The sequence below is a fragment of the Mastomys coucha genome, unplaced genomic scaffold, assembly GCF_008632895.1.
Source record: "Mastomys coucha isolate ucsf_1 unplaced genomic scaffold, UCSF_Mcou_1 pScaffold21, whole genome shotgun sequence".
NCBI lineage: Eukaryota > Metazoa > Chordata > Mammalia > Rodentia > Muridae > Mastomys > Mastomys coucha.
In genome coordinates this window covers 68,156,939-68,184,392 of record NW_022196904.1, presented here as the reverse complement: position 1 = coordinate 68,184,392, position 27,454 = coordinate 68,156,939, and the positions used below count along the sequence as shown (strand labels likewise).

Below are 27,454 nucleotides of genomic sequence, written 5' to 3'. Positions count from 1 at the left end.
TACACACAAGATAAAAATTTTCTATTACTCCTCCAGTGAAATCAATGGACCTCAGGGCTCTTACATCTTCATTGTGGGTAGATGATGCAAAAACTGTACCCTCAGAAACAGATTCCAGTCTCAGGATTGGGATTACAACATCAGGTCTCACACCTTCTCAAGCATTAGATAGCAACGTTTCTTTTTGCCTTTTTATCAAGTGTCATTAAAATACACGTCTATACTCTTTGACTTGGCATCCTGTCATTTGTTTGTGGCCATTTGTAGCTATTCTGTGGCTTGTCTGCTCTTAGTCTTCACTCATCTGTCTGTTGGTTTGCTTATCTAACTAATGCATAGAAGCACCATGAATTATGTGGATTTTAGTTCCTTGTCTATCCCAGCACTGGGGGAGGCAGAGGCAGGAGGACTTCTGCCAGCTTGAGGCATGCCTGTTTTACACAGAGACTTCCAGGCCAGTCTGCCTGAGGCTGCTTAGCAAGACTATTTTACAGAGTCATATTAATGATATGAATGATTATAATGATTTATCTGTTACATATGTTGCAGATGTTTGTGTCATTTGTCTTTTGATTACAAATTTTTGTCTTTGCTATTTAATTTTACAAAATTGTGTCTATAAATTGTATCCTTTATGGCTTTTTAAGTGTATGTCATGTAGGAAGGTCTTCTACTCCTGAGGTTATACAAATACCTTTGTAAGTTTTCTTCTAATATTCTTATTGTTTTGTTTTTTTATGTTTAGCTCTTTAATCCATCTGGAAATGATTTTTGTATATGGTGTGAGGTAGGTATCTAAGTGTATTTTTTAAATGAATAGTTCATTGTCCCAACACTTTAATTACTAACCCATCATTTCATATATTAAACTCCAGTATTTATACATGATTCTCCTTTCAGGTATTCTGTTTTGTTACATTGGTATATTATCTATTTCTATGCCAAATACAGGGTGTTTCTTGCCCAGTACAGTAAAATGTGTTGCTATCTGATAGAACAAATCTCCATCATTTTTCTAGTTCAATGGTTCTTTAATTAAACAGTCACTACTCTGGATATACTCTGGATTCATCTTGGCAGTTTCCATAACCCGTTTCATTGGGAGTTTTAAATATATATTGCACTGAAATCTTAAATTGTATTTGAAGGATGAATGAGTGACTTATCTCATCAAACCTTCTTATCCAAGGAAGTGATAAAACTCCATTTATGTAGGTCCTATTTTGTGATTTTTGATCTGAATATACCTATACATTTTAAACCATTATATATCAGATTTTTAAGTGCTTTATTGATATTATACAATTTTATTTTCAATTCTGTTTTGAATTACTATGCTATTGTTCATGTAGTTTGGCTATTATTTTTCCATATGTGGGTATCTTACTAAACTCTAATAGTTTTAATTACTTTTTAGTTAACTTTTTGAACAACCATGCTAAACCCAGACAGTCGACAATTTGGATTCTCTGCTTCAACATTTTATCATATATTTATTTTTTTTAAATAATTATTTTATTAATTCTTTGATAATTTCATACCATACATATATTATGGTCATATGTATGTCCAACTCCTCTGTGTAATTCCTTCTTCCAGATCTACCCACCTCCCTAATCGCTTTGTGTCCTCCTTCTTAAAATTTAATAACCCATACGATATGGGTTATTAAACCCATAGACTTTATGCTGTCCATAAGACTTCCGATTGTATATCCATCCACTGTAGTGTGGTTGACCTTCCCTTAGAGAAAATTGTCACTCCCACAGAGAACATAGCCTAGCATCTCAGTTAGGCATGGGGACTCATGAACTCCTTCCCCTCCATACCAGAATGCTGACTGGCTTGACTATGTGCAGGTCTCCTGCAAGCAGCCACAGCTACTGTGAGCTCATGAGTCCATAGGTCCTGTCATGTCCAGCTGACTCTGTTTTGTGCTCATCCTCCCTACTGATCTTGACTCTTACAATCTTTCCTCCCCTTCTTCTTTGATGGCTGCTGAGCCTTGTAAAAGGGGTGCTATGCAGATGTCCCAGCTGTGGCTGAGCTCTTATAGTCACTTATTCTCTGCATGCCTACTCCTCATTAGTTTCTGTGTTAAGTACCATCCGCTGCACAAAGAAACTTTTCTGATGAGTTAGTTCTGAGAGCCACACTAATCTAGGCATAGAGAGTTATGTATTTAGAGGCCAGTTTGATGCTGTATGCATTTAACAAAGTAATTACTTTATTATGTTGATTAGGACTTCCTGGATAGTGTTTTACAAAATCAGGGAAACAAATTCCTTCTGTGCTTCTCAGGTTTATCATGCATTGTGATATGTAACATATTAAGTAAAAGAAATTTCATTTCCACATTAATAGATTAGGCTTTTTAATCAGAAAACAGTACTGGAAAATTTTAACATCTTTTCAAAGAATGTATTTTTTTCTTTACTTTTTAATTAGGTAAATGGAACAGTAGATATCCTAAGGTTGTCATTCTTCTGATATATTTTGAATAAGCTATTCAGTTTGGTGATTATATTTAGAATTGAGATGGCTTTATAAGAACATACAGATGAAATCTCATTATCTGTATTTATATATTTGAGGCTCTGTGTCATTAGACCAATTCTGCTTTTACATATACTTAAACCACAAAAAGTGGTTTGAGAAAATGTCTGTTTTTTTGCATTGGAAAACTTTACTAAGACTCACATACAAGACCACATTTTTAATTCCATCAGATGTGGGTTTGATTTGCTGTAATTTTAATTTGTAATTTTAATACTTTGTTCTCAAAGTTTCTTCATTTCTCAATTTTTTTAATATTTCCAGTAAGTCACTCATTAACTTATATTTTAAAACTTATTGGACTTTAAATTCTTTTATAATTTTATATTTTTCTCTTTTACATTGCTTATTAACCTTGCCAAAGATTTTAATAACTTTTGAAAGACAGATAATTCATTATATAGATCAAGTAAATAGTTTTATTTCTTTTGACTGTTTTATCATTGTTTTGACTTATACTAAACCAGTTTTGTTTTTAAAATTTTGTCTTTATTGTCTTTATTTTTTCTTTTTCTGGTATGGAATTTTAGGATTTTACTTCCTTTCAAAGTTGAATCTTTACTTAGTTTAGTTATAATTTAATTATTATAACAATAGTTAATTTCCAAAGTGTTTTTTTAAAGACTTCTTTGGTTATATTCCATAGGATTCAATGACTAGGACTTCAGTTCATAGTATAATAAATCACTTTAAATATTATTTTCAGCTAATAGTATTTTAATTCCTTCCTCCCATAGACTGTTTAATAGATTAATCCTTTGTTGTTATTTATAGATTGCTTTGCTTGCTATGGAAAATGTTTCTAGTTCTTATTATGTATTTATTTTTTTCTTTTCAGATTTCCTTTGAGGTTTAATATGTAATTAGATTTTGTAAATTAAAAAAGTAGCTTTAGTGTGGATTAGTTTTTCATTGTGATAGCTTTATCAGTTTTTAAAATTTTATAATATTTTCCTCTTTATATATGCATATACTTAACAGTGCTATCGTGGTAGCTGAAGTAAACAAGTTCATGATTATCATAATGGTAAATTTTTCCAACTACATGTCATTCTATTTGACATAACTCTGACATAAGCCCTTTTTAACATTAAATTGTTGATATTTAGCATTTTCAACTACACATAATAATATAAAATGTCTAGAAAGAAATGAATTAAGGAAATCTAATTGGCCATCTACATAAACACATACATGTATATGCATGCTTGCCTGTATGCATTTGTATATGTACATATATGGCCAATTATATCTCACTTTTATTGCTTCTACTTTCAGCATTTTATTTTTAATATTTTCTGTAATTTTGTTTTAAATGCAGCTTTTCTAAATAACGTGAACCTTGAGTCTACTTTCATCATTTTATTTTTAATCTTTTCTATAATTTTGTTTTAAATACAGCTTTCATAAACAATATGAACCTTGAGTTCTAACCTAAATGTTCCTCATATGTTAGAGGTAGTAATAATCCATTTATACTTACTGTCTACAGAGCATCAGATTTTACTTTCGTTTTGTACATTTTGTTCATTATTGCTTCATTTTTTGTAAGATGAAAGATTTTGATACTTTGTTCCTGAAAACGGTTAGGAAACTATATGTAGTACTTTTATTCTTTTAGAAGCTACTTAAAGTTTTTCACAAGCATATTTAAGGGTAAATTATTATGATCAATAATTGATTGGTATCTATAAGTGCTTTTCCTTCTTCTCTTAATGATAAAGTCTTTATCAAGCTTTTAATTATTTCTACACCCACTCTCCTCTGCACTTATCCTTAAAATTATGTGGAAATTCCATTCCCCATAATTAGGTTAGCAGTAGCAGCAGAAGTACTATTAACATTATTGGTAATATTATTTACTTTATGTTTCTGTTTTATAGGAAGCCCTTATTAGTTATTGTATTACCATTAGCCACCAAATTAGCAAGCACTATTTAGATTTAAATTGCCTTGTTGTGGTCTATTTGCTCCATTGTTGTGGAATTCAACACAACACATACCTTGCATTCCTTTTTCTGTTCTTCTCAAATCATACTCTATTAATTTCTGGTGGTTTTGGCTTTTTTTGTTTATTTTGTTTTGGTTTTTGTTTTTTTTTCTTTGAAAAGCCTGTATTTAGTGAAGAGTCCCAGTGTTTGCTGTCCAGGTAGACACATTTTGCATTGTCTTCACAGCATATAGAAAGCTAGGCTGATTTCAAATGTCCCAGGTTAAGAGTGACTTTTCTACAAATCCAGAAGGTTAGTTCCTTCTAAGATGTTTCCAGTAGATGACACACACACACAATCTTTCCTCTTATGTGTAAGGTTTTCATCTCTTTAGCTACTTGCTTTCCAGTGCTCATTGCTGATGTTCCTCCAACTGGTCCATCAGTGAAAGATGTATTTATTATTGGAACACAGACACAGAACTCTCTTCATGTCAAGCGAACAGCAAGCACTTTTGGAACAAACTTCACTTATTAACTGAAAAGTCTAGCTTCTGACATTCTGCTTGGTAATGATGTGGTTCATTCCTGAGCTTTGAGACATGCTGTGAACTTTCTTTTGTGTGTACTAATATCTATAACCTACTGGATAGTGAATATTTATGGAGAGTTTTCCCCTCAGTCATATCCCAAATGTCTCTTCAGTCACTTTCTCTCCCCCTTTCATCTCGGAGGTAAACCCACAAAGTGTCTTGTTAGGCTCACTGTAAAGACGGTATTCCCCATGATGTATCATAGTAAGCATTTTGAAGAGTTATTCTTTTTTTCTCACCCAATTTCTTATTAATGCATGGGCTTAGGAGTTTCTGAACGTCTCCATCCTGTTCATATGAGGCATAGATCCCAAGTCGTGATGAGAAATTTAAGTGGGAGCTGAAAGTAATAATCTACAGATTAGATGTCTGTAATGCATAGTTGTACCTTGGTCATCTTTGTCAAAAGGTCTAACTTAGTGTTTATGGCCACTCTGATGCTTGGGGGATCATATCATTGTTCTCCTCGCTTCCTCCTGGAGATTTCTTAAAGGAAGATCTTAAGATTATATTCTAGTGCCAGATTCTTAAACCTTTCTCATTTAAAATCACCTTTTAGTTTTCATGCTCTGTGTTAAGACGTCTCCCTTCTCCTCTAGGGTCTGATCTATAGCTGCTCTCCTGATAGTCACTGATGTCAGCGTCCCCACTCACCTATGAATTCAGGTTGCCTAGAGCATGGCTATGTTGGGATCCAGTGCATGGAGGGTACATGTATGTATAAAAAGAGTTAGACCTCTGCTTGGTTCTGGCCATCTGGTAACTCTTTCTGTCACTGTCTTTGCTCTTTTTTAGGTGGGAGGACACACCATGCTCCCCATCCGCTGGATGCCCCCTGAAAGCATCATGTACCGGAAGTTCACCACAGAGAGTGATGTGTGGAGCTTTGGGGTTATTCTTTGGGAGATCTTTACCTATGGGAAACAACCATGGTTCCAGCTCTCCAACACAGAGGTAACAAAGGGACAGGTCAGGATCTGTTAGGGATGGGAGGGAAGGCTGATGACAGATATTCCAGAACATGGATTGCGTATAGTGTACAGATGGGTGTACTGTCAAGATAGCAGAGTAGATGCAAGCACAATCAGGAGGAAAAAGCTTCCTAGCAAAGGAAAACTTGTAACTATAGAAAATGTGATATAACTGTCAAAAGAGTAGGAAATAAAATATCTAAGTCAAGACAGGAATCAGGGTTCTGTTTGTTCTGATACACACACACAGACACACACACACACACACACAGACACACACACACACACACACATATAAAACAAACCCACAAATGTGTCACTAAGAGAGAAAAAGAAAACAAAGCAAACCTGGGAGTTTTTCAACTGGGCCATCTTGTGGAAACATTTACTGCTTAGTATATCTACAGAAGGAGGTTCCCAAAGGCTTGTGCTACCTCAGATACAGGGAAGCATGGAATCCTGAAATGACTGAAGCGGCCAAATATACATAACTATCAGTTATGTGTAAGTGTCCCAGAATAGAATAAACCAACTACAGCACAATACTAAGTACTTACTATCTTTTCATAATTTTAATTTAAAAAGAATTAACATAGTAGGACAGTAAATAATGTTTAGCATTAGGCACTTTTCTGAGCAGCTTTGGAACAATAACTTAGTAATTTTTCACAAAGTTCCTCTTGAATTTGCGACAAAAGAGGGAGATTGCTGTGGCATTGTGGTAGAGACTGAGTATCTTAGAAACTAGACAAGGAGATAGCTTGGGTTGTGGCCTCAGAAATTTCCTTTTTCTAATTGACACTGAGATATATCTCAAATGTGTACAGAACAGAGCCATGTTGCCCCAGGGGTTCAGCACAGTCCATAGACATATGGGTGGAGCTCCTATAGCAGCTGACTTATAGAAAATGCTAGCTCTTTTTGTACTCTTCTGTTTTCTTGTAAATCATAAACACTAAGGCTTCTTTGTACTGAAATTTCATTTTTGCACTCAAGAAAGTATCTTTTACTTAGAAGCTACATTCATTTCCTGTATTTTATGTCCTGAAGTAACTTTGAAAGTCCAAAACTTAAGATTGTAGATGTGGCTCGACTGGTAAGAACACTTAGCTAACATGGACAAACTCTGAACTTGATCTCCTGCACCACAGAAATCAGGCATGGTGACACATGCATATAATCACTACACGCAGGAGACAGAGGTAGTAGGATTGATCAAGAGTCCAAGGTCATCCTTTGCTGCATGTAGGTTAAAGAACAGCCAAGATCATCTGCCTCAAAACAAAACAAGGCATTTCTTTTTTCCATTTATTTATTTACATAACATCCCAGTCACAGACCCTTCCCTCCTCTCCTTCCAGCCCCATCTTTCCCCTCTCCTTTCCCCTCCCCTTTCCCTCAGAAAAGGGGACCCCCGACCCATGTATCAAGTCTCATCAGAACTAAGCTCATCCTTTCTCACTGAGGTCAGACAAGGCAGCCCAGATATGCGAAAGGGATCCAAAGGTAGGCAACAGAGTCTGAGTCAGAGTCAGCCTCAACTCCAACAGGTGGGTAATCCATATGAAGACCAAGCTGCATATCCGCTACATATGTGTAGGGGGCCTAGGTCCAGTCTGTACATGCTCTTTGGTTGGTGGGTCAGTCTCGGTGAGCCCCAATGGGCTCAGGTTAGTTAGCTCTGTAGGTCTTCTTGTGGTGTCATTGACACCTCTGGTTCCCTTAATCCTTTTTCCGACTCTCCACAAGATTCCATGAACTCTGCCTAATGTCTGGCTGTGGTTCTTTGTATCTGTTTACATCAGCTGCTGGATAAAGTTGCTAGGATGACTGTTGCACTAGGCTCATGTCTGTAAACATGGCGGAGTATCATTAATAGTGTCAGAGGTTGGCTCTCTCTGATGAGATGGATCTCAAGTTGGGACAGTGATTGGTTGGCTATTCCCTTCAATCTCTGCTCCATCAATATCTCTGCACATCTTGTAGGCAGGAAAAATTTGGGGTCAAAGGTTTTGTGGTAGGTCGGTGTCCTCCTTCCTCCACTGAAAGTTCTGCCTAGCCTCAGAAGGTGGCCACTTCAGGCTCCGTATCCGCTACTTCTAGGAGTCTCAGCTAGTGTCACACCCATATCCTCCCAGGAGTCTCCCCGATCCTAGGTCTCTGACTTATCCCAGAGATGCTACGTAACCAGCACTGATTTCCCTTCTCTCTCTCAGCCCTTTCATCCCCATCTCTGCTTTCCCCAACCTGATTCCCACCCTGGTTCCCCCCTCCCTACCCCCTCTCCCATCCAGATCCCTCTCTATCTATTTCCAATGTCTATTTTATTTTCCCTTCTGAGTGAGATTTAAGAATCCTTCCCTTGGCTCTCCTTAGTTTTTACTTTTGTGTCTGTGGATTATAGTATGGCTATCCTGTACTTTATGACTAATATTCACTTATAAGTGAGTGCATGGATATCTTTCTGGGTCTGAGTTACCTCACTCAGGATGTTTTCTAGTTCTACACATCTAGGCATTTCTTTATATAGTAACGTCTTATTATGCAGGTACTCAGTGGGACCTGAACTTATTTCCCAATGTAAAACAAATATTTTAGTGGACTTGAAGAAGAAGGAAAGACTGTATGTAAAAGATATTGTTGTTGTGAGATTTATTTAAATTAGTAATGTTTTCCTGAGGGATGGGACACATACATTTGCACATACAGATACATGCGTGTAAATTTATATGAATGCAAATAAACACATGCATGCATCTGTGCACAATCTCCATGGTATTTGGTAGCCAAAGAAAGAAAATATCATGGATGAGTGTGTTGATGTTGTTAGCATAATCTTTTTTTTTAAACTCTTCTATCTCATATTATATTCCATCTGTCTTTTCCCCTCTCCCTTCTCCCCTCTCTCCCAGTCTCCCACCCCCACCTTCCTTCAGAAAAAAGCAGGCCTCCTACAGACATCAACCAAACATAGCATAACAAGCTACAATAAAGCTGGGCACATACCTCCACATCAAGACTAGACATGGCAAACTAGTAGGAGGAGCAGGGTCGCACAAGCAGGCAAAAGAGTCTGACACAATCCCACTGTTAGGAATCTCACAAGAATACCAGGTTACTCAGCCATAACATATATGCAGAGGACCTAGGAATCTTTTCATGGATACGAAAGCTGGCTAGAGCAGCTAATGGGGTGCTTGTGGCCTCTTCTAAGATGGTGTTGTAGGGTCTAGTTTTCTTCTGTCGACCATGCCCCTTGCCCTACCCATAGCAGCAGCTAAGTACTGGCAGTAACTGATGATGGGCTTAGCAGTGGAAGTTTATGGTCTGGATTGTTCTGCTATAGAAATGATACTGGATGACTTTGATCTAAGAATAGGCAGAAGCTATTGTAGTTTGAAGTGAATTATTCTGCCTGAATATGGAAGGAATAGAAGTGAGAATTGAGAGAGTTCTGAGACAAAATGGTAAACACAAGCACCTGGAGACTTATCACATTGGCAATGAAATGACCACAGTGTGCCATCGCAGACTCCATGGTGAGTGTGAACAGAAGCATGTTGGCACAGTGAAGATATCCAGAGCAGAGTAATCTGAGATGCCCAGGAGAAAGCACTGTTCTGCAGGGTATTGAGATAGAGGGGGCGAGGGTGCAGAAGATCATGAGAAGAAGAGAGGAAGAGGGGGTTCTTACCCCATAAAGTACATGCTAATAGGGAAGAGAAGCTAAACATTTGCTCAAATACCAGACTACACAAAACATTGTTCTTTTAGTCATCATAAGCAATCTTCAAATGTGGAAACCGAAGTTTGAGGTAACCTGCTTGAAATCACAGAGTGGTAAAGTTAGAGAGGTTAGAATATTTGGGGAAACTAAATGAAGTTTTAGAAAATGTGCATATTTCAGTTTCAGTAGAGAAATGCTTGTCATTCCAGAAGAGCCCAAGTTGGCATTATGAGTTGATAAAATGTAGTGTCCTGGATGGCATCTTGGAATAACACAGGACAGGAGTTTAAAAACTAAAAACATGTGGGTAAACCATCTCACTTGGCTAATGTTGTATTAACCAAATGTAGTATTAATTTCTAATAGCAGGCAAATGGCAGGTTATAATGCGAACCATATATGATTTTCTCAATTTTTCTTTAAACAAAACTGTTTATTTAAAAAAAAAAACCAAAGTTCATTTCCTTGCTATTGTGAATATTGCAGCCATAACCATGGGTGTACTAGTTTCTCTGTGGTAGAGTACGAGTCCTGCACCTAGCAGTACAGCTGGGCCATAAAGTAGCACCACTTTTTACCTTCTTGAGAAACCTCTACGCTTAGTACAAGCATAGCCTGCAATGTCTATAAGTATGTGTACACATGAGAGTGAGTATGGGATTCAGTTATGAAACTAGAAATGGGGCGGTAGGAAGAGAAAAGGAGGCATTGGAGAAATCTGGGGGAGGGACTACAGGACACTGAGACATGAGAGCAGAAAAGATGGTGTGGTGTTGGTGGAGGTGAACACAATGGTACTGGAGAGAAGGGCCAAAAAAGAAAGGATGAGAAAAATCAAATAAAATCAAAATGCTATAGTGAAGCTTAATGCTACGTTTGCTAATTAGAAAAATGAAGTCTGATATTAAAATTAAGGAAAAAATGGGAGAAATAGGGTCACACAGTGGGAATATATCCAAAGCACATTGCACTTGTATTAAAATGTTCTTATGTAACCTAATACTGTGTGGAATGGATTCATACCAGTGAGAAAGTAAATACCTGTTTTTAAATGTGTCTAGACTTGAGGTACAGATAAGTAGTACAAAACTTACCTACTCTTGAGTTCCTGCATTCAGCTCCCAGCATTTCAAAGGAAAGTCTTTGAAGAATTGAAATTGAACTGCAAAGAACATACATGCCCCCTCACATTGCAGCCATCCTTGTAGTTACAATGGATTTTTCATTACTACATTTGGTCCTTCTGGAACTCCTGTCCTTATAGACAAGGATGATGATCTCCCCTGAGGGTAACTGACTTGCACTGGCTGGCCATCCACACAGGGGTGAATCTATCAGCTCACCAAGAACTGTGAGCAAGTGAGGAAAACCGGGGGCAGAAAAGGTGGCCTTTCCCAGGGAAGACCACAAACTGGCTGCCAATGGTCCTACATTAAAGGAGAGTGATATGAGCTGAGCAGGTTATATCTGGAGATCTATAATAGATACATACACATATATGCATACAATAACAATTAAAGAAAGAATAATTAAATGAAAGAAGAAACCATGAATCTGAATGAGATTTGGGGAGGGATCTATGGGAGATTTGGAGGGAGCAAAGGGTAGGGAGAGATGTTGTAATTATAGTATAATCTCAGAAATTAATATTAAATATGTAAATCAATAAAATACTTTACTAAAAAAATCTGAAAGTAAACAAGACAGACAAATTATTGTAAAAAGTAAGGTAGACCTTGTTTGAAAAAGGGTCCTGTGCTCAGAGGCAAGTAGGAGGTTTGTACAGAGGCTATGGCTGGGAGAAGAACTTGCTATAAATGGAAACCAGTGGCCGTGGGATAGATCAGCCAGTTGCTTTAACAGCATTGGGACTGTAGTACAGAGCCACAGAACCCACACATACAGCCCTGAGCAGGCATGGCAGCTGCCTGAAATCTAAACACTGGGAAGAAAGGGACACCTGGCTAGAAGAGAAGCTGAAATGAGTGAGTTCCAGGTTTAAAGAGAGATTCTGCCTCAATAAAGACTGGTATTCAAACAAAGAAGATATACAACTTCAACTGTGGGCCTCTACATCCATGCATATGCACATACATGCCCATCTATCCATACGTGTGAACCCATCCAAACACATGTGAACATGCAAACACATGCATTCACAATTAAATGAAAGTAAATAGGAATTAATAGGAGACAGGTATGTAGAGAGCAGACAGGCAGAGCTCTATAAGGGCTTTTCAAAATTACAGAGGCCATGAGGTAGAGGAATGATGGTCAGGACCCAATTTCTGCAAGGTGAGAGAGGAATGTAACCCAGGCAGTCCATATGGGCAACCAGGAGTGCAAAACTTTAAGGCAAATGGGATGAGTGGATGTGGATTCAGTGTCCATGTGTCCTGGCCCAGCAATTCCAGTATGAAGAGCAGCAGTGAGTAAGATCCACCTGCACTGCTCATTACCTCTGTACCCTCTGCTCAGGTGGAGAAGAAAAGCTAGGCTGTTCTCTAAGCAGACTTGTGCCTGTGTGTGTTCTGCCTGGGCTGAGCTGTTCGGATGAATAAAGTTCACATCTTTGGCTAGGCGGAAGTCCCAGGACTAAGGATGGGCTTTCAATAAAATCCTGGCTATAACTTTTTACATTCTTGCTCTTTCAGGTCATTGAATGCATCACCCAAGGCCGTGTCTTGGAGAGACCCCGGGTCTGCCCAAAAGAAGTTTATGATGTCATGCTGGGGTGCTGGCAGAGGGAGCCACAACAGCGGCTGAATATTAAGGAGATCTACAAAATCCTCCATGCTTTGGGGAAGGCCACCCCAATCTACCTGGACATTCTTGGCTAGTGGTGACTGGTGGCCAAGCATTTATATTCTGTTGCCTCCTCTCTCCCTGCCTCATCTCCTCTTTTTCCTCATCTCAACTCCTTTCTTCCATCTTTGACGGAAATGAACATCTTCATATAAACTCAAGTGCCTGCTACACATACAACACAATTTAAACAAAACAAAACAAAACAAGAAAGAAACCCTGTAAGGCAGTTTGACATATATATTTATATATATATATATATAAAACTATCTATCTATCTATATCTACAATTACCTTCTCTAATACACAGAGAAGCTGCTGATACAGAAAACTGTAAGACATTAATAACTGAGAAAAAATTTAAATATTATTATTAACACAAATGAAATTCCCTTGACTTAAGCTGTGGCCCATGCTTTTTTCAGGTCTGGCTTTTCAGAGATCTTAGTCTTGATTCAGCAGAGAGAGAGAGGCTGGGAGGAGGCAGAGTGGCACACATCTTCAGTGTGCAAGCTTGACCCATTGATGGTGTCTGGCAAGGAAACAATTCTAAAGTCCAGGCCCTTTGGAATCATCTCTGGTCTGCTTTTACCTTTGTCTCCATTCTCTTCCCCTTCCCTCCTCTTTGGGACATTTTTTTTTTTTTTCTAATTTGTCCACTCTATAAAGTATATAGTCCTGAGGCTTTTGGAAATCAATGATGACACCTACGGGTAAAACTGAACAAATACCAACACCAGACCACACAAAGCCATGCATGGTCGGATAACCACGGAACAAGAAAGGGCAGGGGACGCTGGAAAGAGCTATCCCCATGCTTCCGGATGTAAATCACACTCAAGGTCCTTCCTAGGTTTGAAGAGTTTCATCCTCTGAACTTGAAGAACTGGACTTGGTAGATTAAAGAACCAAGGAAGAACAGCTGAAGTCCGAATCTTACCAAGGCACTACCACTCATCTTCCCATCACTGGGAGGACTCTTGGCCTGTCCTTTCATTTTCAGGCCCCTGGGGAGCTTGGAGGTCTAGTATCCACATTCTCTGCTGTCATCTGCTAATGACACAGTAGGCTTCAGGGCTCTGGTTGCAGGAGGCTTAGTTCCTAGGTCATAATTAGGCATCCCCCTTGGGTCGTATTTCTTATCTTGCTTCCCCCATATCCTGAGGTTCTATCAAGTCCTGGGTAAACCGCACTGCCAGAGAAAGAATCCAGGTGAGAACCGGAGGCACGTGCATTTCAAGGAGCCAGGCCCTGGCACTGGCAAAGGCCAGCAGAGAAGAATCTACTTGGCACCTGTGCTGAGCCCTTGACATTCTCCTCACGTTTTCAGCCCTTGGAAGGATTGATGCATCTGCCTTTGAGCTGTTGTGAAAAGGCAGAGACTGAGAAATCGCTCTGTGGGCTGGGCGTCGGGGGGAGGGGCTGCAGCTTCTCTGGAAGATGGCCAATGAGTGGCCTGTTCCGCAGACTTGGCATCTTAATGAGGACCAAGCTCTGACCGCGAGTGAGAATGAAGCATCTGGGTTGGGGCCATTCCCCTGGGTCCCAGCACCAGGGGAATCACTGCCTTCCCCACTGTGCACCGGAGGACTGCAAAAGCGAAGCTCTCTGGACAGCTCTCCTACACACCGATGAACCGCCCCAGGGAGCCAAGAGCACGTCTGCACAGACTGGTCTTGCTGGGAAAGAGGGGATAAGCTCTCCCTAGGGTCCCTGTCTCTCCACCTCATCCCAAGCACAGAGCTACCTAACAGACTGACATTTTCTTATCAGAAGCTCCCAGGAGCCGCTGACTATCCCTTCTTCTTGCCAGCTGCAGGAAGTCTACAGCCTGGATATCCTGGCCGGGTGATGGCAGCTGAAGTATGGGCAACTCTGTGGCGGGTTTAGAACTGGATTATGTGCTTGTGGTTTTGCTTTATTTTTTTAAAGACCAACACATGTTTTTATTCAAATAGAAAAGAGCTGTGCTCAGATTGTAGCCATGTTGGGATTCAGGGATCAGCAGGCTGCTCAGCTGGACTGGGGAGGGCGCTGGGTTAACTGGGGTTTCAGCGTGGAACTTCTTACTGTACTAGATACCTGGCCCCTGAAGACATTAGGGGAAAGCTCTTTGGATTAATCCCTTCAAAAAAAACCCTTTTGCTATCCTGTGGTAATTACTACTCTTATTACTCCTTGAATTGGTCCACCACCTGAGGCTTTTGGTCTGTGTTAGAAATGTGAATGCTGGGTGGAAGTTTCCTTTCAGGTTTTAATCCTGAAAATCTGGATACCTACGGGTAGGCATTCAGGCAGGGAATGACTAGAGGGGCCTGTGGGAATGCGTTTTCTAGTTAGAAGGGATGTTTCAAGATCTCTCCTTTCCCAAAACAATCTCTTAAGGCTTTTTTGTTTTTGAAAGAAGTGGAGAACTGAAGGTATTTATAGCCCTAATGGGACAGTTAGGAGAAAAGACAAGACTTTTGCTCATGTGCACCTTGTTAGCTCCATGAATGTCCACATTGGCATCAGAGTCACCTCTCTGTGCCCTCCATTATTAGCTGCCTGTATAATAGTAGGAGAAAGAGGGCAGTGTAGATAGGAAGGCTGCAGAATGGACCCAACCTTCTTACTGTCCTGGCATCCTCTCTGTGTAGAGTGGGTTTTACATGTGAACCTTGGAAGGTAGAGAAAGAGTCTGAGCTGCTCTGGAGGGTAAGGAAATGGAGAACAGGCTTTGGATAGTGAAATGTATTCTAGGCTGTGCAGGGTGTCTCATACCTTGCCATTCTCTTCACTGTGTCATGTTTTCCTTATGTGCAAAATAGGGGTACCTTTGCTGTGCCCTCATCCTATTCTAGCTTCTATCAGCACTGAGTCGCCCTATCACTTTTTTTCTGAGAATCATTCTGAAATGTCTAGAAAAGCCTTCTTTGGCCTCATGTGGGCTGAAAGAGGTTGTCTCTGAGGACATACTGTACTTGGGCTGGGATTGGTACCAGTAAGTCAGATCCTCTTCTTCACCTTTGTCACAACATGTGAAGAGTCTAAAGTGACTACTTTAGGTCAGGGTGGGAGAGCATTTTGTCTCATTCCCTAACCCAGCTTTCTCCTAACCTGGAAAATTGTTATTGGTGGTTTATTTATTTACTTATTTATTTATTTATTTATTTTTAAAAGAATCTAATGTGGTCCAGTGAGTCTAGAATTAACATCCCATCAGCCCATGGAGCTACTGCCAAGTGTTCCATCCTGCTTTCTACATAAACAGATCTATACCTTCAAAGAGCATGCCACATTAACTTAGTACTTAGCTTGAAGTCAACACCACTATGAATGCTGGTGAATGTTCCAGGGACTCCATGCTTAACTTTGTGCCCTGTTACTGTCACCTGAGTTCATCCTGAACTGACAGAGAGTGACTTAGATGTCCATTGTAGAACAGAGTGTCATGGACAAAGGTCCTCTTAGATATTTGCTTTGAACATGAACTTGACGGTCCTTTATGATTATATCTCTAAACTGTGAGTGGTTTTCAAGGTAACTAAGCCTTCTCTAGTCAACACACAAAGGAGTTTGGGCTTCCTCCACTCAGCAGATCATGCACAAGTTATTCCCAGAGAAAACTTTTCACTGGGGATGAAGATCCTCCATTTTTCTGGGACTTAACTGAACAGTGCTATTCATCTCTGGTGACACACTAGTGTAGTACTTCTGGTGCTAAATACTACAGAAACCAATACCCACAGAAGAGCTTCAAAACAGGACTGTACTGGAAGAACACTGCATACATCAGAAAGGTCACTGAGAATTCTGCCTTAGTGCTTGGATACTCATGGGATTTGGACTAAACCAGCATCTCTTAGATTATCAGTCTTCCCACCCAAGATATACGACAGAAGAGTTGCATCTATAGGGTCAATTTCCATTTGAAAGGCTAACTTTGAGTCCCATCTACTCCTTTATTCTAAGCTTGTTTGTTAGAAATGAGAGATGAAATGAAAAATAGGGAGGGAAAGGAAGAAAAATTACTGTTGACAAAACCTAAGCATGATTAATGCCTAGTGTGTTTGAGGGACACTGGATCTAGGCACACAAGTCAGGAAATTGATAGTTGTATTCTTCAAGAGAACCCACCCTTCTCTTCTAGCCTTCTTCCCCACTTCACATGTCTACATTGGCAGAAACTGGTCTGCCATCCACCTCCCATGCAGTCAGGAGTAATCTGAACTCTGGGTCAGAAACCAAGAGATTTTGTATATGTACTTGCTTTTCTTGAGCTCTTTTACATTCAAGAATAGACTTGTGGCATATTTGCTTCCTTTTCCCGAACCAAACAACAGTATAATCTTTACACTCACCTAAGACTTTTAATCTTTGCAATACTTTGCTTAGGGAGCATAAAATATTTGTGGATGATCAGTCAGTGAACCCACATTTTAGCAGTCCTATGAGTTACCATCAAACATCTCTGCAGTGTCTAGTGTCTGCATTGGTTGGGCAGCAGCTTATTAAAATGCACAAGGTGTTTACCTTAGAGAAAAAGAAGTCAGCTTGAGTTCAGATCCTGTGAACTGTAGTCCTTCACTATGGTTTTATTTTTTTTCAAGATTCACCTTACTTTGTACCAAATAAGTTGTTTCAACCAATACTTAATAGGGCTGGAAGGATTAACCCCAAGTTTGGGTATCATCACTAAAACCTCAGTTTGAACTTCAGAACCCATTTGGGGATTGCTTGAATCACAAGGAAACATTCCTTTTCAGCTCTAGCCATATCATGAACTCTTTCTATCCACTGGATATTCATAGTTGGAGAGAAGTTCCTCTGGAGTCAGCAAACCAGTTGCAGTTTGGGATTCTCTTGGCACCTTATGTTTCTCCTAGATGAGAATTGTAGAGGTGGACTGGCATCAGAGATATTGAGAAAGATCCCAGACTGTTATTTTATAAAGTTTGATGATGTGCTTTTCCCTGCATTAAATTATATTGACAATAGCGACTGAGCTTCTCAACATCATCATTCCTGGTATTTGGTAACACATTCTACTTAACATTTTGTTTGGGATTTGGTATTAAAGGTACCAGCACTGCAGATGAAACCTTTCCTAGGAGGGCCATAGCAGAAAGAATCCTAGAGGATATGAATTGATCGCTCTCTTTGATAGGTACTGGTGATAATGGTGGAGGTGGTGGCTTTTTTGTGAACATACTGGGTACTAGGCATCTTACTCTGCACCTAGGCTGTCCTACCCAGGGCCCTCCATGGCTTCTGACAAGGTTTCCGTTTGGTACATTCTCTCTAAGCACTGTGTGTGTGTGTGTGTGTGTGTGTGTGTGTGTGTGTGTGTGTGTGTTTGTGTCTGTGTACAAGTTTCTCATGTACCCACAGAGGTACCTTTCTGCGGAGATGTAGGCTTTGCCTGAGAAACTTGGAATACCTTTTGTTTTCTTTCTTGTTAGCAATATTAAATAGTATAACATCATGGGTTTTATTATGATCTTTTAAAATATGTGAGTACTTGAAATTTCTCTCCAACCCCATAAAATTCGCATTCACTTCCTGTGAGCAGCTAGGTTCCAACTTCAAAACAAAGCCCGATTTGATATTTGCCATAAGAATGATGTCTTAAACCAGTAAAACCAGTAAGCAACATTTTCGTTTTAAGAGGCAAGAGTAAATTCTATTAGCCTTGTCCTCTATCCATCCAGGAATATATTGAAGCATCAAGGCCTAAGCTTAGAGCTCTCAAGAGATTTATAGCTCATAAAGTAGATGTTTCTAATAGAAGGTGGATTGAGATAACACAGAAGACAAGGCTCCTGCTGAGCTCCTCCTTCTGAGAAGCTTCCAGGCATTTAGGTTTTACTTTCATTTAGGATCTCTGAGATGATTCAGTCTCTGCTCATTTAAGGCTGTCAGGAATTTAGACTTCTTTTCTGCAGGGATGAAGGTAGTATGAGAGCACAGTTACGCTCTGTGTAATCTAGCATCCTTTGGATGCAGCGCTTCTCAAAGGATTGAAAAACCACATGCTCAAATCCAGGTCTGGTATTTATGATTTCATTTAAGAAGCGTTCATGGGAATGGCACTTTAAGAAGAAAGTATGTTTATATTCTCTGAAGTAGTATGGCCTGCTCAGTTCCTCCCAGTGGGGATTAGTCCCTCACCCATCTCTATTTCAAAGCTGCCTGACACTTACCTGCTGCCCTTGAATCTACTTCTGGAGAGGAAGAGTCAGCCTGGTCCAAATATCATGACTTCTGCTACCTGAAGGAGAGGAGTGCATTTCAGTAAAGATTTTTTTCTCTCTGATTTTTCATTTCCCCCTTTCCCTTGGTTCACATTCTCTGGCTTCCATGGGACAGAAGATCTGGCTTCTTAAAGTCTGTGGAAGTCTTAATACAAGGTGAATCTCAGGACCACAAACAGTTTGGACTTCAAACAGTGAGAAAATTGGCGCTGAATGATTCGGCACACAAAGCAGAAAACTTTCATTTCCTGCAGGCAGGGGGAATTGACTGTTATATTAAGACTTCTAAAGGATCCCTGCCCTGGAGTAATTTCAGTGCTGTCAGACAATGTTGACATCTAGATTAACCTCTGTGCACTAAATTTGACTGCACAGCTCATTGAGATGCATGTGGCATGTCCCTGTAAATCCCATCTGAAACCCTTGGTGGCCCACCCACAGCAACTCCCTCTCTTGTCTCCACCTACTGATCTCACGGTCCATGAACTTTTAGCCTATTGGAGGAAAGGCACTGTGGCTGGGGTCTGACACTCAGAATGAGAGCTTTCACCTTTCTGTGAGCATGATAGTATATTGAGCTAAGATTGCTGCTTGGTCAGAGTGACAATGTTTGTCACTGTATTGCCACCCCTCCCCCGAGGGGGAGACTGCAAATCAAAGCATGAAAGCACCACTCCACTGATGACAAAGAGTTTTACAGTATATCTCAAAGTGAAATGGTCACCAGAGGAGCTAAGACTCAGCATAGGTCTATCTGTATGCCTCCAGCCTTCCAGGGTTTCAAGAGTATAGCAGATGCAGCAAGGTCATGACTGCAGATAAGGTGGGTGGGGTCTGATGGCTAGAAGGGCTTCTCTATACAAGTGTTTTTTCTAGTCCTTTAAAGAAAGGTGACCCTGACTTCTACTTCTCTGGCTGGGATAAAGAATACAGCAACCCTTTAATACTTTGACCCTTTAATACAGTTCCTCATGTTGTGGCGACCCCCAACCATAAAATTATTTCATTACTACTTCATAACTCATTTTGCTACAGTTATCAATCATGCTAGAAATATGCAGAATGGTCTTAGGTGACCCCTGTAAAAAGGTCATTCGATCCCCAAGCGGGTTGCAGCCCACAGGTTGAGAATCACTGCTCTAAGCACTAGTTTATTGACTTTCTTTGTAGGAAGAGATGCCATACTGAGATCTCATAGGCAGATGAAACCTCTTAGACAAGATGGCAAGCATCAAAAAAAAAAAAAAGTACATATGAGCATCCCATGCATCAAAAGGGACCTCCAGCTTGGCTCCAGCTACCTCCAGACTCTTAAAAGCTACTCAACATAATCCCAGACATTTAAAACAAACAAACAACAACAAAAAAAAACATGCCGCAGGATTTTAGAATGATCTGCCCAAGTCTGAAGAACAAATTTCTCTGCATAGTTCTTGAAACTGATTCTCTTTCAAATTATTTTTCCATCTTTGTTGTTTGGTGTAAGTAGTAGGAATCTCTTTGTATATTCTTAGGTATTTCTTTGGGTGAATTGAAAGTTTTTAGCCAAGGACATTGTGTTTATTGACTGAGAAAATAGATTTCTGGGCTGAGTAATACAGCAGTTACACAGGGGCAATCTTGATGACTTTATTTAAAAGCAATTATCAGAGTTGTATTCTTTCTAGATCCTCATGCTGATATAGAGCAAATCATATCCATCCTTTTGTTATCACTATATTTACTCACTTTTGCATATAAGCAAGCACATGCATGCAAATTCCTGGGTAGTTCTATTGCCTATAGACCACAGTGCCCCATTTGTGTTGCTTTCATTGATCTAAGTGTGTCTGTGCAAATGAGTGCCCCACACAAGTGGTTTACTCACTGTTCCTCCTTATTTGTATTAGCAGCACAAAACCTAAGACTTTCTGCACTGTAATTTATTTTCAAAGTTGAGGCTCCTTTGATGGAGGGAACAAAAATCCATGTTTCTCACAATTTTTATATTTAAAGGTAGGCCTCCTCCCTATCTTCTTTTTTCAAGGTACAAAACTAGACTGAGCCCTGATTCTCTTTTTCTGTAATTAATGGGAAAAGGGTAGCAGATTCAACATAAATATTATGTTTGAAGGTAAATGTGCACTAGTGTAAGGAGATTATTAACCCATCCATGGCCATAAAATTCCAGTGTTCTAATTGAACTGTGACATAAAGTCCTTGGGACACAGACTAGAGCTGGGCTAGAGGCTAGGAGGCTGGCATACAGGGCACCTGGTTGGATAACAGAAAATCACCAGCACTTAACTGAAAGTAGGCAAACAATTTGCAGGTTGTGCTCTTCTTCAAATAGCAGTGATAGAAAAGGGCACTCAGTTCTAAACCATTGCTCAGATTAGTTACCGAGAAAGCATATCATATCAGGTATTCCCTGAGTGCACATTCGCAGAATTCCTATTCCAAAGGGCCAGGGTTGCTGTTACAACATGTTCCATTTTTCACTTCCAGCTCTCTCTGAACTCCAAATCCTATCTGCCCCCAGCTGTCTACCCCACCTCTTCTAGGGCCAGGCTCTATTCTCTAAAAAGCAGAGGAAAGTCTGAGTGGCTCCTCTTTTTTAACATGAGCATGTTGTGGTTTAGTCTGGGTTTTTGCAGAAAGAAACAAACTGCTCTCCCAGCCACCCATCAGTCTCTTTCCAGCTCCATGGACCAAATGATTAGCGACTCATTAGCAACCCATCAGTTTGCTTTTGCACAGGAGACTTTGGTACAACGGGCCTATTATATATAAGGCCCCCAGTCTGTCTTTTTGAAGCTCTCATCCTTCTGACTTGGTTATGAAAGGCAAACCTTCCTTTAAACGTGTTTTTCTTCATATTTTGTTCTTGTTTCCTAGCTTCTGAATATCCTAGTAAATGACAAAATACAGTTTTGCCTTTTGTTTCTAGTGTACTCTGAACAGGGGCATGTCTTTTCATGGTCTAAGAGCTCTCTGTGTAAGCCAAAGTTTACTCATTCTTCAGACAGTTAATAGAGTAAATCAGAGTTGGTTGAAGTGATCTTTATTTTAATGGTACTAGAAAGGTTTGCATTTTAAGAAATAGACTTATTGAACATGCCACAAAATGATGATGGAGAAGAGGGTCAACTGAGGAGATGGGAGGTCAAATCTCCTATTCCATAAATCATTTCATATCAGCAGATGTTTTGACTATGCCAGCAATGAGACAGACACAAATAGCCACATCCACTAGTCAAATTAAATCCATCATACCTCACACATCCACTTATTAAAAAAAAACAAAAAACCAAAGGAGCAATCTCTTTCTTCCAGAGGATGTGGACATGCTCAGGGACTAGGAGCACTGGCTGCAGTTTCAGATGACCTCGGTGTGATTCCCAGGACTCACAAGGAAGCTCACTGCCATCTGTAAATCTAGTTCCAGGAGATCTGACAACCTCTTCTGACCTCCACAGCCATCAGGTGTGGAAGTGGTACATAGGCAAACATACAGGCAAAACTCTCGCACACATTAAGAACTGTCATTTCTCCCTTGTATCTCTAGACAGTATAAAAGTGGGGTTTTTTAGGGGGAAGGGGTGGAGATTGCTTTGTTTCCCAAAGTGTTTTTTGTTTGTTTGTTTGCGTTTCCTTAAGAAAGAGATAATGGATACTTTAATGGCTATCAATGGGGACATGGCAAGACAGATGGAAACTGAGGGAGCAATGGAACTAAAAGGTGACTGTCTTATGAGCTTTTATTTCTTTCTGATCAGCCTCTTTCTCTATAAACGCTCTGCTAAAGAGTCTCCTGCATGTCACAGGGGATTATCATGAGTGATAGAGTCAGCTCTTGGTAGTGTCCCCAAGTCCCTGTGGTAGGAAAAGTCAGTCCACTACTTGCGTAGTGAGTGCTGCTCATGGTGTTGGGATTTTTGAGTTGTGTTTTGTTTGAGGTAAACTTTCCTTTTTCCCTGCTGTGTCTGCTCTCTGGAGTTAGTCATTAACATTTTCCTACTTTAAATAACCATTGCATATACTGTAATGGAAAGTATCTTGTATTTGTACCAGAAGAAAGGTATATTTTTCCCACTTAGAAGGGATGATTGGTAGATTTCATTTTCTGGCATGGAATGCTGAACATCTTGAAGTCAATCAGCATCTCTTTTGCTTCAACTCTTTACCACTAATTGCTGCGTGGAAGACAAGACAGTCTGTAGATTTTAGAATAATGCCTGGTAAAGTAAGACTGTGTGATGCTTCCTCCTTAAACTGAGTATTAAAACTGATCTTTCAGGGACCATGGAAGTGCTAATGATCTTGAAGCTTTCTAGGGACTGTGGTCCACACAAGGAGAAGACAGGCATAATCAAAATATGGAGGGAACTATCCTTGTGATGACCAAATGTCAGGCCTCATTTTCAATGGCCCCAGAGCACAACAGAGTTGATTCCAAAGGGACTCTTGCTGAGGAATGCGTCTGGCTGAAAATGAAACCCCAGACAATAAATCTGGAGGCAAGATTGCCAAGGTTACAGCAGTGAAGTAATTTCTAGTCCCTAAAAATGTCCCAGGTGTTTGTGATGCCAAGTACTGTTTTAAGTTCTTTGCCATGAAAGCTACATGGAAAGTGAAATCTTTCAAATGTTATTTCCCTTCAATTTCCAAGTAGCCATCAGGTGTGATACGTCTGACAAAATGTTGTCTGTGTGCTGTAACAGGATTTTGACCACTCTTGAGAGAAAGCTGAGTAAAGCCACATCCTGAGAATCCTGAGAAACTCATAAATGTTTCAGTCAAGTTCAGAAGATCACAGCTTCTTTTTCCTTTTGACTTTGGGCTCAGTGTTTGCTTTTCTGATACAGGAAAACAGCACCCGTGTTCTAGACCTCTATCTGAGTGACTTTTCCCCTGAAGTTGTCTGCCAGGAAGAAAGCCTCCTGGCTTCTTTGCAACAAGAATCCAAATTGGGATATGCTTGTAAATTGTGGAGTGAAATTGTAGAAGGCAAACTGGTTCAGGGTGATGGTTCCTAATTCTCTCTGATAATCTTGAGGACATGAGTTCTTCCAATCATTGTTAAGGCATACTTGGAACAAGGAGTTTCATGGTATTCCTTCCTATTGGGATGACTGATAAATTAAGGATCTCAGAGATATCATTTGGGAAGTAAATTGCTGACTATGGAAAATTTGAGCTGACATCCTAACAGGAACAGTAAGAATTCACTTTAATGCTTGCTTTTATCCCCTTCTCTGAAAGTTTAGCCTTTTGGGGGTCCACTATGGAATATTTTCTTTCCAATCCTTGCAAAGATTGATTCTAGTTCATGTCTGAAAGCAAAGGCTCTCTGCAGCCTATTGGGTTTGGTGGTAATCTCAAACAGCCCACATTATTTTTCTGAGACTGGTACCACAGTAACTGAAGTCTTCCTGATTATGTGTTTAGACCCTAATAAGTTGACACAAGGGTTTTGTCAAATTAAGAATAAAAGAAAGCAAGTTGGGGCAAGAAAATTGTGACTAAATGAGAATGAAAAAGTATCAGTGCTATTTTGACAGCAGGCAGCCCTGTACTATTCAGAAAAAAAATACAAAATACACTCTATTTTCAAGATGAGTTTTATTTTGTGGTGTGTGTGTGTGTGTGTGTGTGTGTGTGTGCATGCGTACAATGCACATATGTACTGGCATGTGGCTCTGGAGGTAGAAAGCTGTTGTTTATACATTTGGATTATTTTCTTAAGCACAGTAAAATCTCTGCTTAGTTTCTTAGAATGTGACAATAAAATTAGAGCTAGAAAGGAATAAAGACCCATGTTTCAGAACAAAGTGAAACAGTCCCCAAATATTTCCTTCTGAAATCTTCAGTCATAGCAAATCAAATCAACCTCATATTTGTTATTGATACCAGTGCAAAAAAAGTTTGCACAACACCTGCAGACCCTAGTGTTCTACATGTCTGTGGGCCTTGTTTCTGAAGGAATGGAATCTTTAATTCATGCCAGGAACTTCGCCAACAGGGCTGAATAATGAGGCAGCTTAAACAGTTTAGAGTAAGCTACCCCATGTAGGTTTTGGCAAGGCCTTAATTCTTTCTCACGGGTATTAAGGTTGCTTCAGAGCTATTTTTTGCTTCAAATGATATTTAAAGAAAAGACTTTTGGAATACGGTTTGAGACATTTCAGCTAATGTCAGCCTCTGTAAAAGACGATTTAGTTTCACAGGTAGTTTTTCGCTTTGCCCATCCCAGAAGTGTAAATTCTACCTTGACTAAGCTATCTGTTTTCAGCACCAGGGACAGCAATCATTTCCTTTATCTGGGGGTCTACTCTTGAAATTAGATTTCCAGACAGGGAAGAACAGATTTTTCCATCATTTCACACCCACAGAGCCTCAACTTGGAAGGTTTTACTCTTAAATTTAGGTGCTTGTGTATTTAATTTTCCACAATTCAAGAGTTACCGCTCTAGTTGGTGATGTGAAAGTCACTTACTAGGAGAGTGGAGCCTAAGAATGAGCCAGACTATAAAGTCTTATGTAATAGTCAATTTTATTCAGAGCATCAGACAACTTATGTTAAGTAAGGTCATGAGCAAATTTCACATGAGTTTAGGCTGCATACAGTCATAAGGACAACCCATGGTTAGAAACATCTTTGAATAACAGAATTAAGTACCAATGTATAATTTGAAGCAAACCTACTTTTATTTATTACACCCCGGATGGGCAACAACCCATGTTATGGAGAAACAGAGGCCACAAGACTTTAACTTATTTTCTTTGAGTTATTTCACAAAGTTTCATTCATGAACCATATTTCAACATCCATAAATAGCTTTTATTCTCCCCCAAGCCTGGTGTAGCTCTTTCTGCCATGCTTTTGACTTCCACAGCCATGTTTCTCAGCACAGAGATGGTAAAGACACTGAGATATTATTGATGGGAATGCTTTGGGACAGGAACCTCTCTTTTTATCAGGCACCCTTGACTTTCAAACTCCTATAAGGAATACTGCTCTTTGACAATCACTTTTTAAAGAATATGAAGGTGTTCACAATCTATAAGGCAATGATTGATTGATGTGAAGGCAGAGGCAGTAATTCACAGTGGTAGAGATGAAGAAATGAGCTTTGAGGACAAAAAAAGGGCCTAACAATGCTGTCACCAGACATGTCAGAAACTTGTGGAAGAATACTACTTTGAATCTTGGCATCCAGTTTTTAAACCTGAGTGCTGCTCAACAGCTGTTTTTGCCTTAAACAATCATGGTAAGGTTGGAAATAGATCTCTTGGCTTTCTCCAGGGCAGTCTAAAATGGATACTGGGGAAATGAGAGCAACAGAAGCACATGTCACTATGCTTTGTGATCGTCCCATTTTCCTATAGCACAAAGATTCATAGATATCACCTCAGAGTGCAATCTTCTCTTATTTACTTGGAACCCTCTTTGTGGCCCTCTCCAAGATGGTAACTGAATAGCAGCTGTTTCCTCTTCCTCCTCTTCACCCTTCTCCTCCTGCTTGTCCTCTTGCTGCTGCTCCTTCTCTTCTTCCTTCCTTCCTTCCTTCCTTCCTTCCTTTCTTTCTTTCTTTCTTTCTTTCTTTTTTTCTTTCTTTCTTTCTTTCTCTCTCTCTCTTTCCTTATTCTCTCTTGTCCTTGTTCTTCTTGTTGTTGTTCTTCTTCTTCTTTCTCCTCCTCCTCCTCCTCTTCCTCCTCCTCCTTCTTCTTCTTTTTCTTCCTTCTTCACAGGTGTTACACAAACTCCATTTTGACTGCCTCTGAATTATCTGAGTCCTGATTAATCGATCATTCTTTCCATCCCCCCTTTCTTTTCTCTGTCCCTTACACACCTTTCTTTCCCCCTCATTATTACTTATAGCAATCCATAGCATTAATGATGAGAGGCCATTTAGCATTTCTTTGAAGGATAGAGAAGTAGTAGAGGCAGGCTGGAGTTCAGTTTCAGAGGAACAAATTCAACAGAATTCACCTTGGAGTGGGTTTGAGAAGGAACACATTGTTCTTCTTTCCTTGCCTTCTTAAACAGGCTCACCTATGCTTATACTTATCACACAAAAGGGACTATAACATGCCTTTCTCTGGGTATCTTTCATGAACACATAGTGGACAGGTCAAATAGCCTCAACTAGGTAGGATCTGTTAAGACAGGAAAACTTGGTTTTCATAGTATAGAAAAGTTATGTACAGAAAAGACCATGAGCTGCAAGAGAGCCTCATAAGAGAATATTTTCTTCAAAACAATCAAAAGAGCTACAAATTCATCATTCACAGAACACACAACTCTCTGGTAATCAGAAAGGAAGTCTGAAATGAGACAGAGAGTAGGCACCTGTGATGCCCAAGGATGAACAGACCAGAACTAAACCCCAGCAAGGTTATTGTACCTTTTCTGGAAAAAAAATCTTAAATGTCAAGGGCACATTTAGCTCTGCCTCTTTAAAGGTAAGCTCAGTGATACTTCTGGGTTCTTAAGGCAAGTGCCCTGTAAACACCAAAGTCTTGTATTTTCTACTCTCAGCCAGCCTTGGCTGTCCTGAGTAGGATGTTTTTCCCTTCCGTAAGTGAAAGGGTCTTGTTTCAGGAGAAGTGTCCTTTAAACATCCAGCTAAAACTGGAGGTAATTTTTTGCA

General features: G+C 39.8%; 1 protein-coding gene across 7 annotated transcripts in view; it reads left to right on the top strand.

Moving 5' to 3' along the window:
• The window catches only part of Ntrk3 (neurotrophic receptor tyrosine kinase 3), a 375,962-nt gene extending 355,078 nt beyond the window's left edge, over positions 1-20,884 (top strand). For 6 of the 7 annotated variants that reach the window (XM_031387032.1, XM_031387031.1, XM_031387030.1 and 3 more), the window contains 3 exons: positions 746-787; positions 5,875-6,033; positions 12,432-20,884. In XM_031387032.1, the coding sequence (XP_031242892.1) occupies positions 746-787; positions 5,875-6,033; positions 12,432-12,617 (387 nt within the window). In that variant the 3' untranslated portion in view covers positions 12,618-20,884. The remainder of the gene's footprint in view (positions 1-745; positions 788-5,874; positions 6,034-12,431) is intronic. The other variant, XM_031387034.1, reaches the window with a different exon arrangement.
• Positions 20,885-27,454: the final 6,570 nt, after the last annotated feature.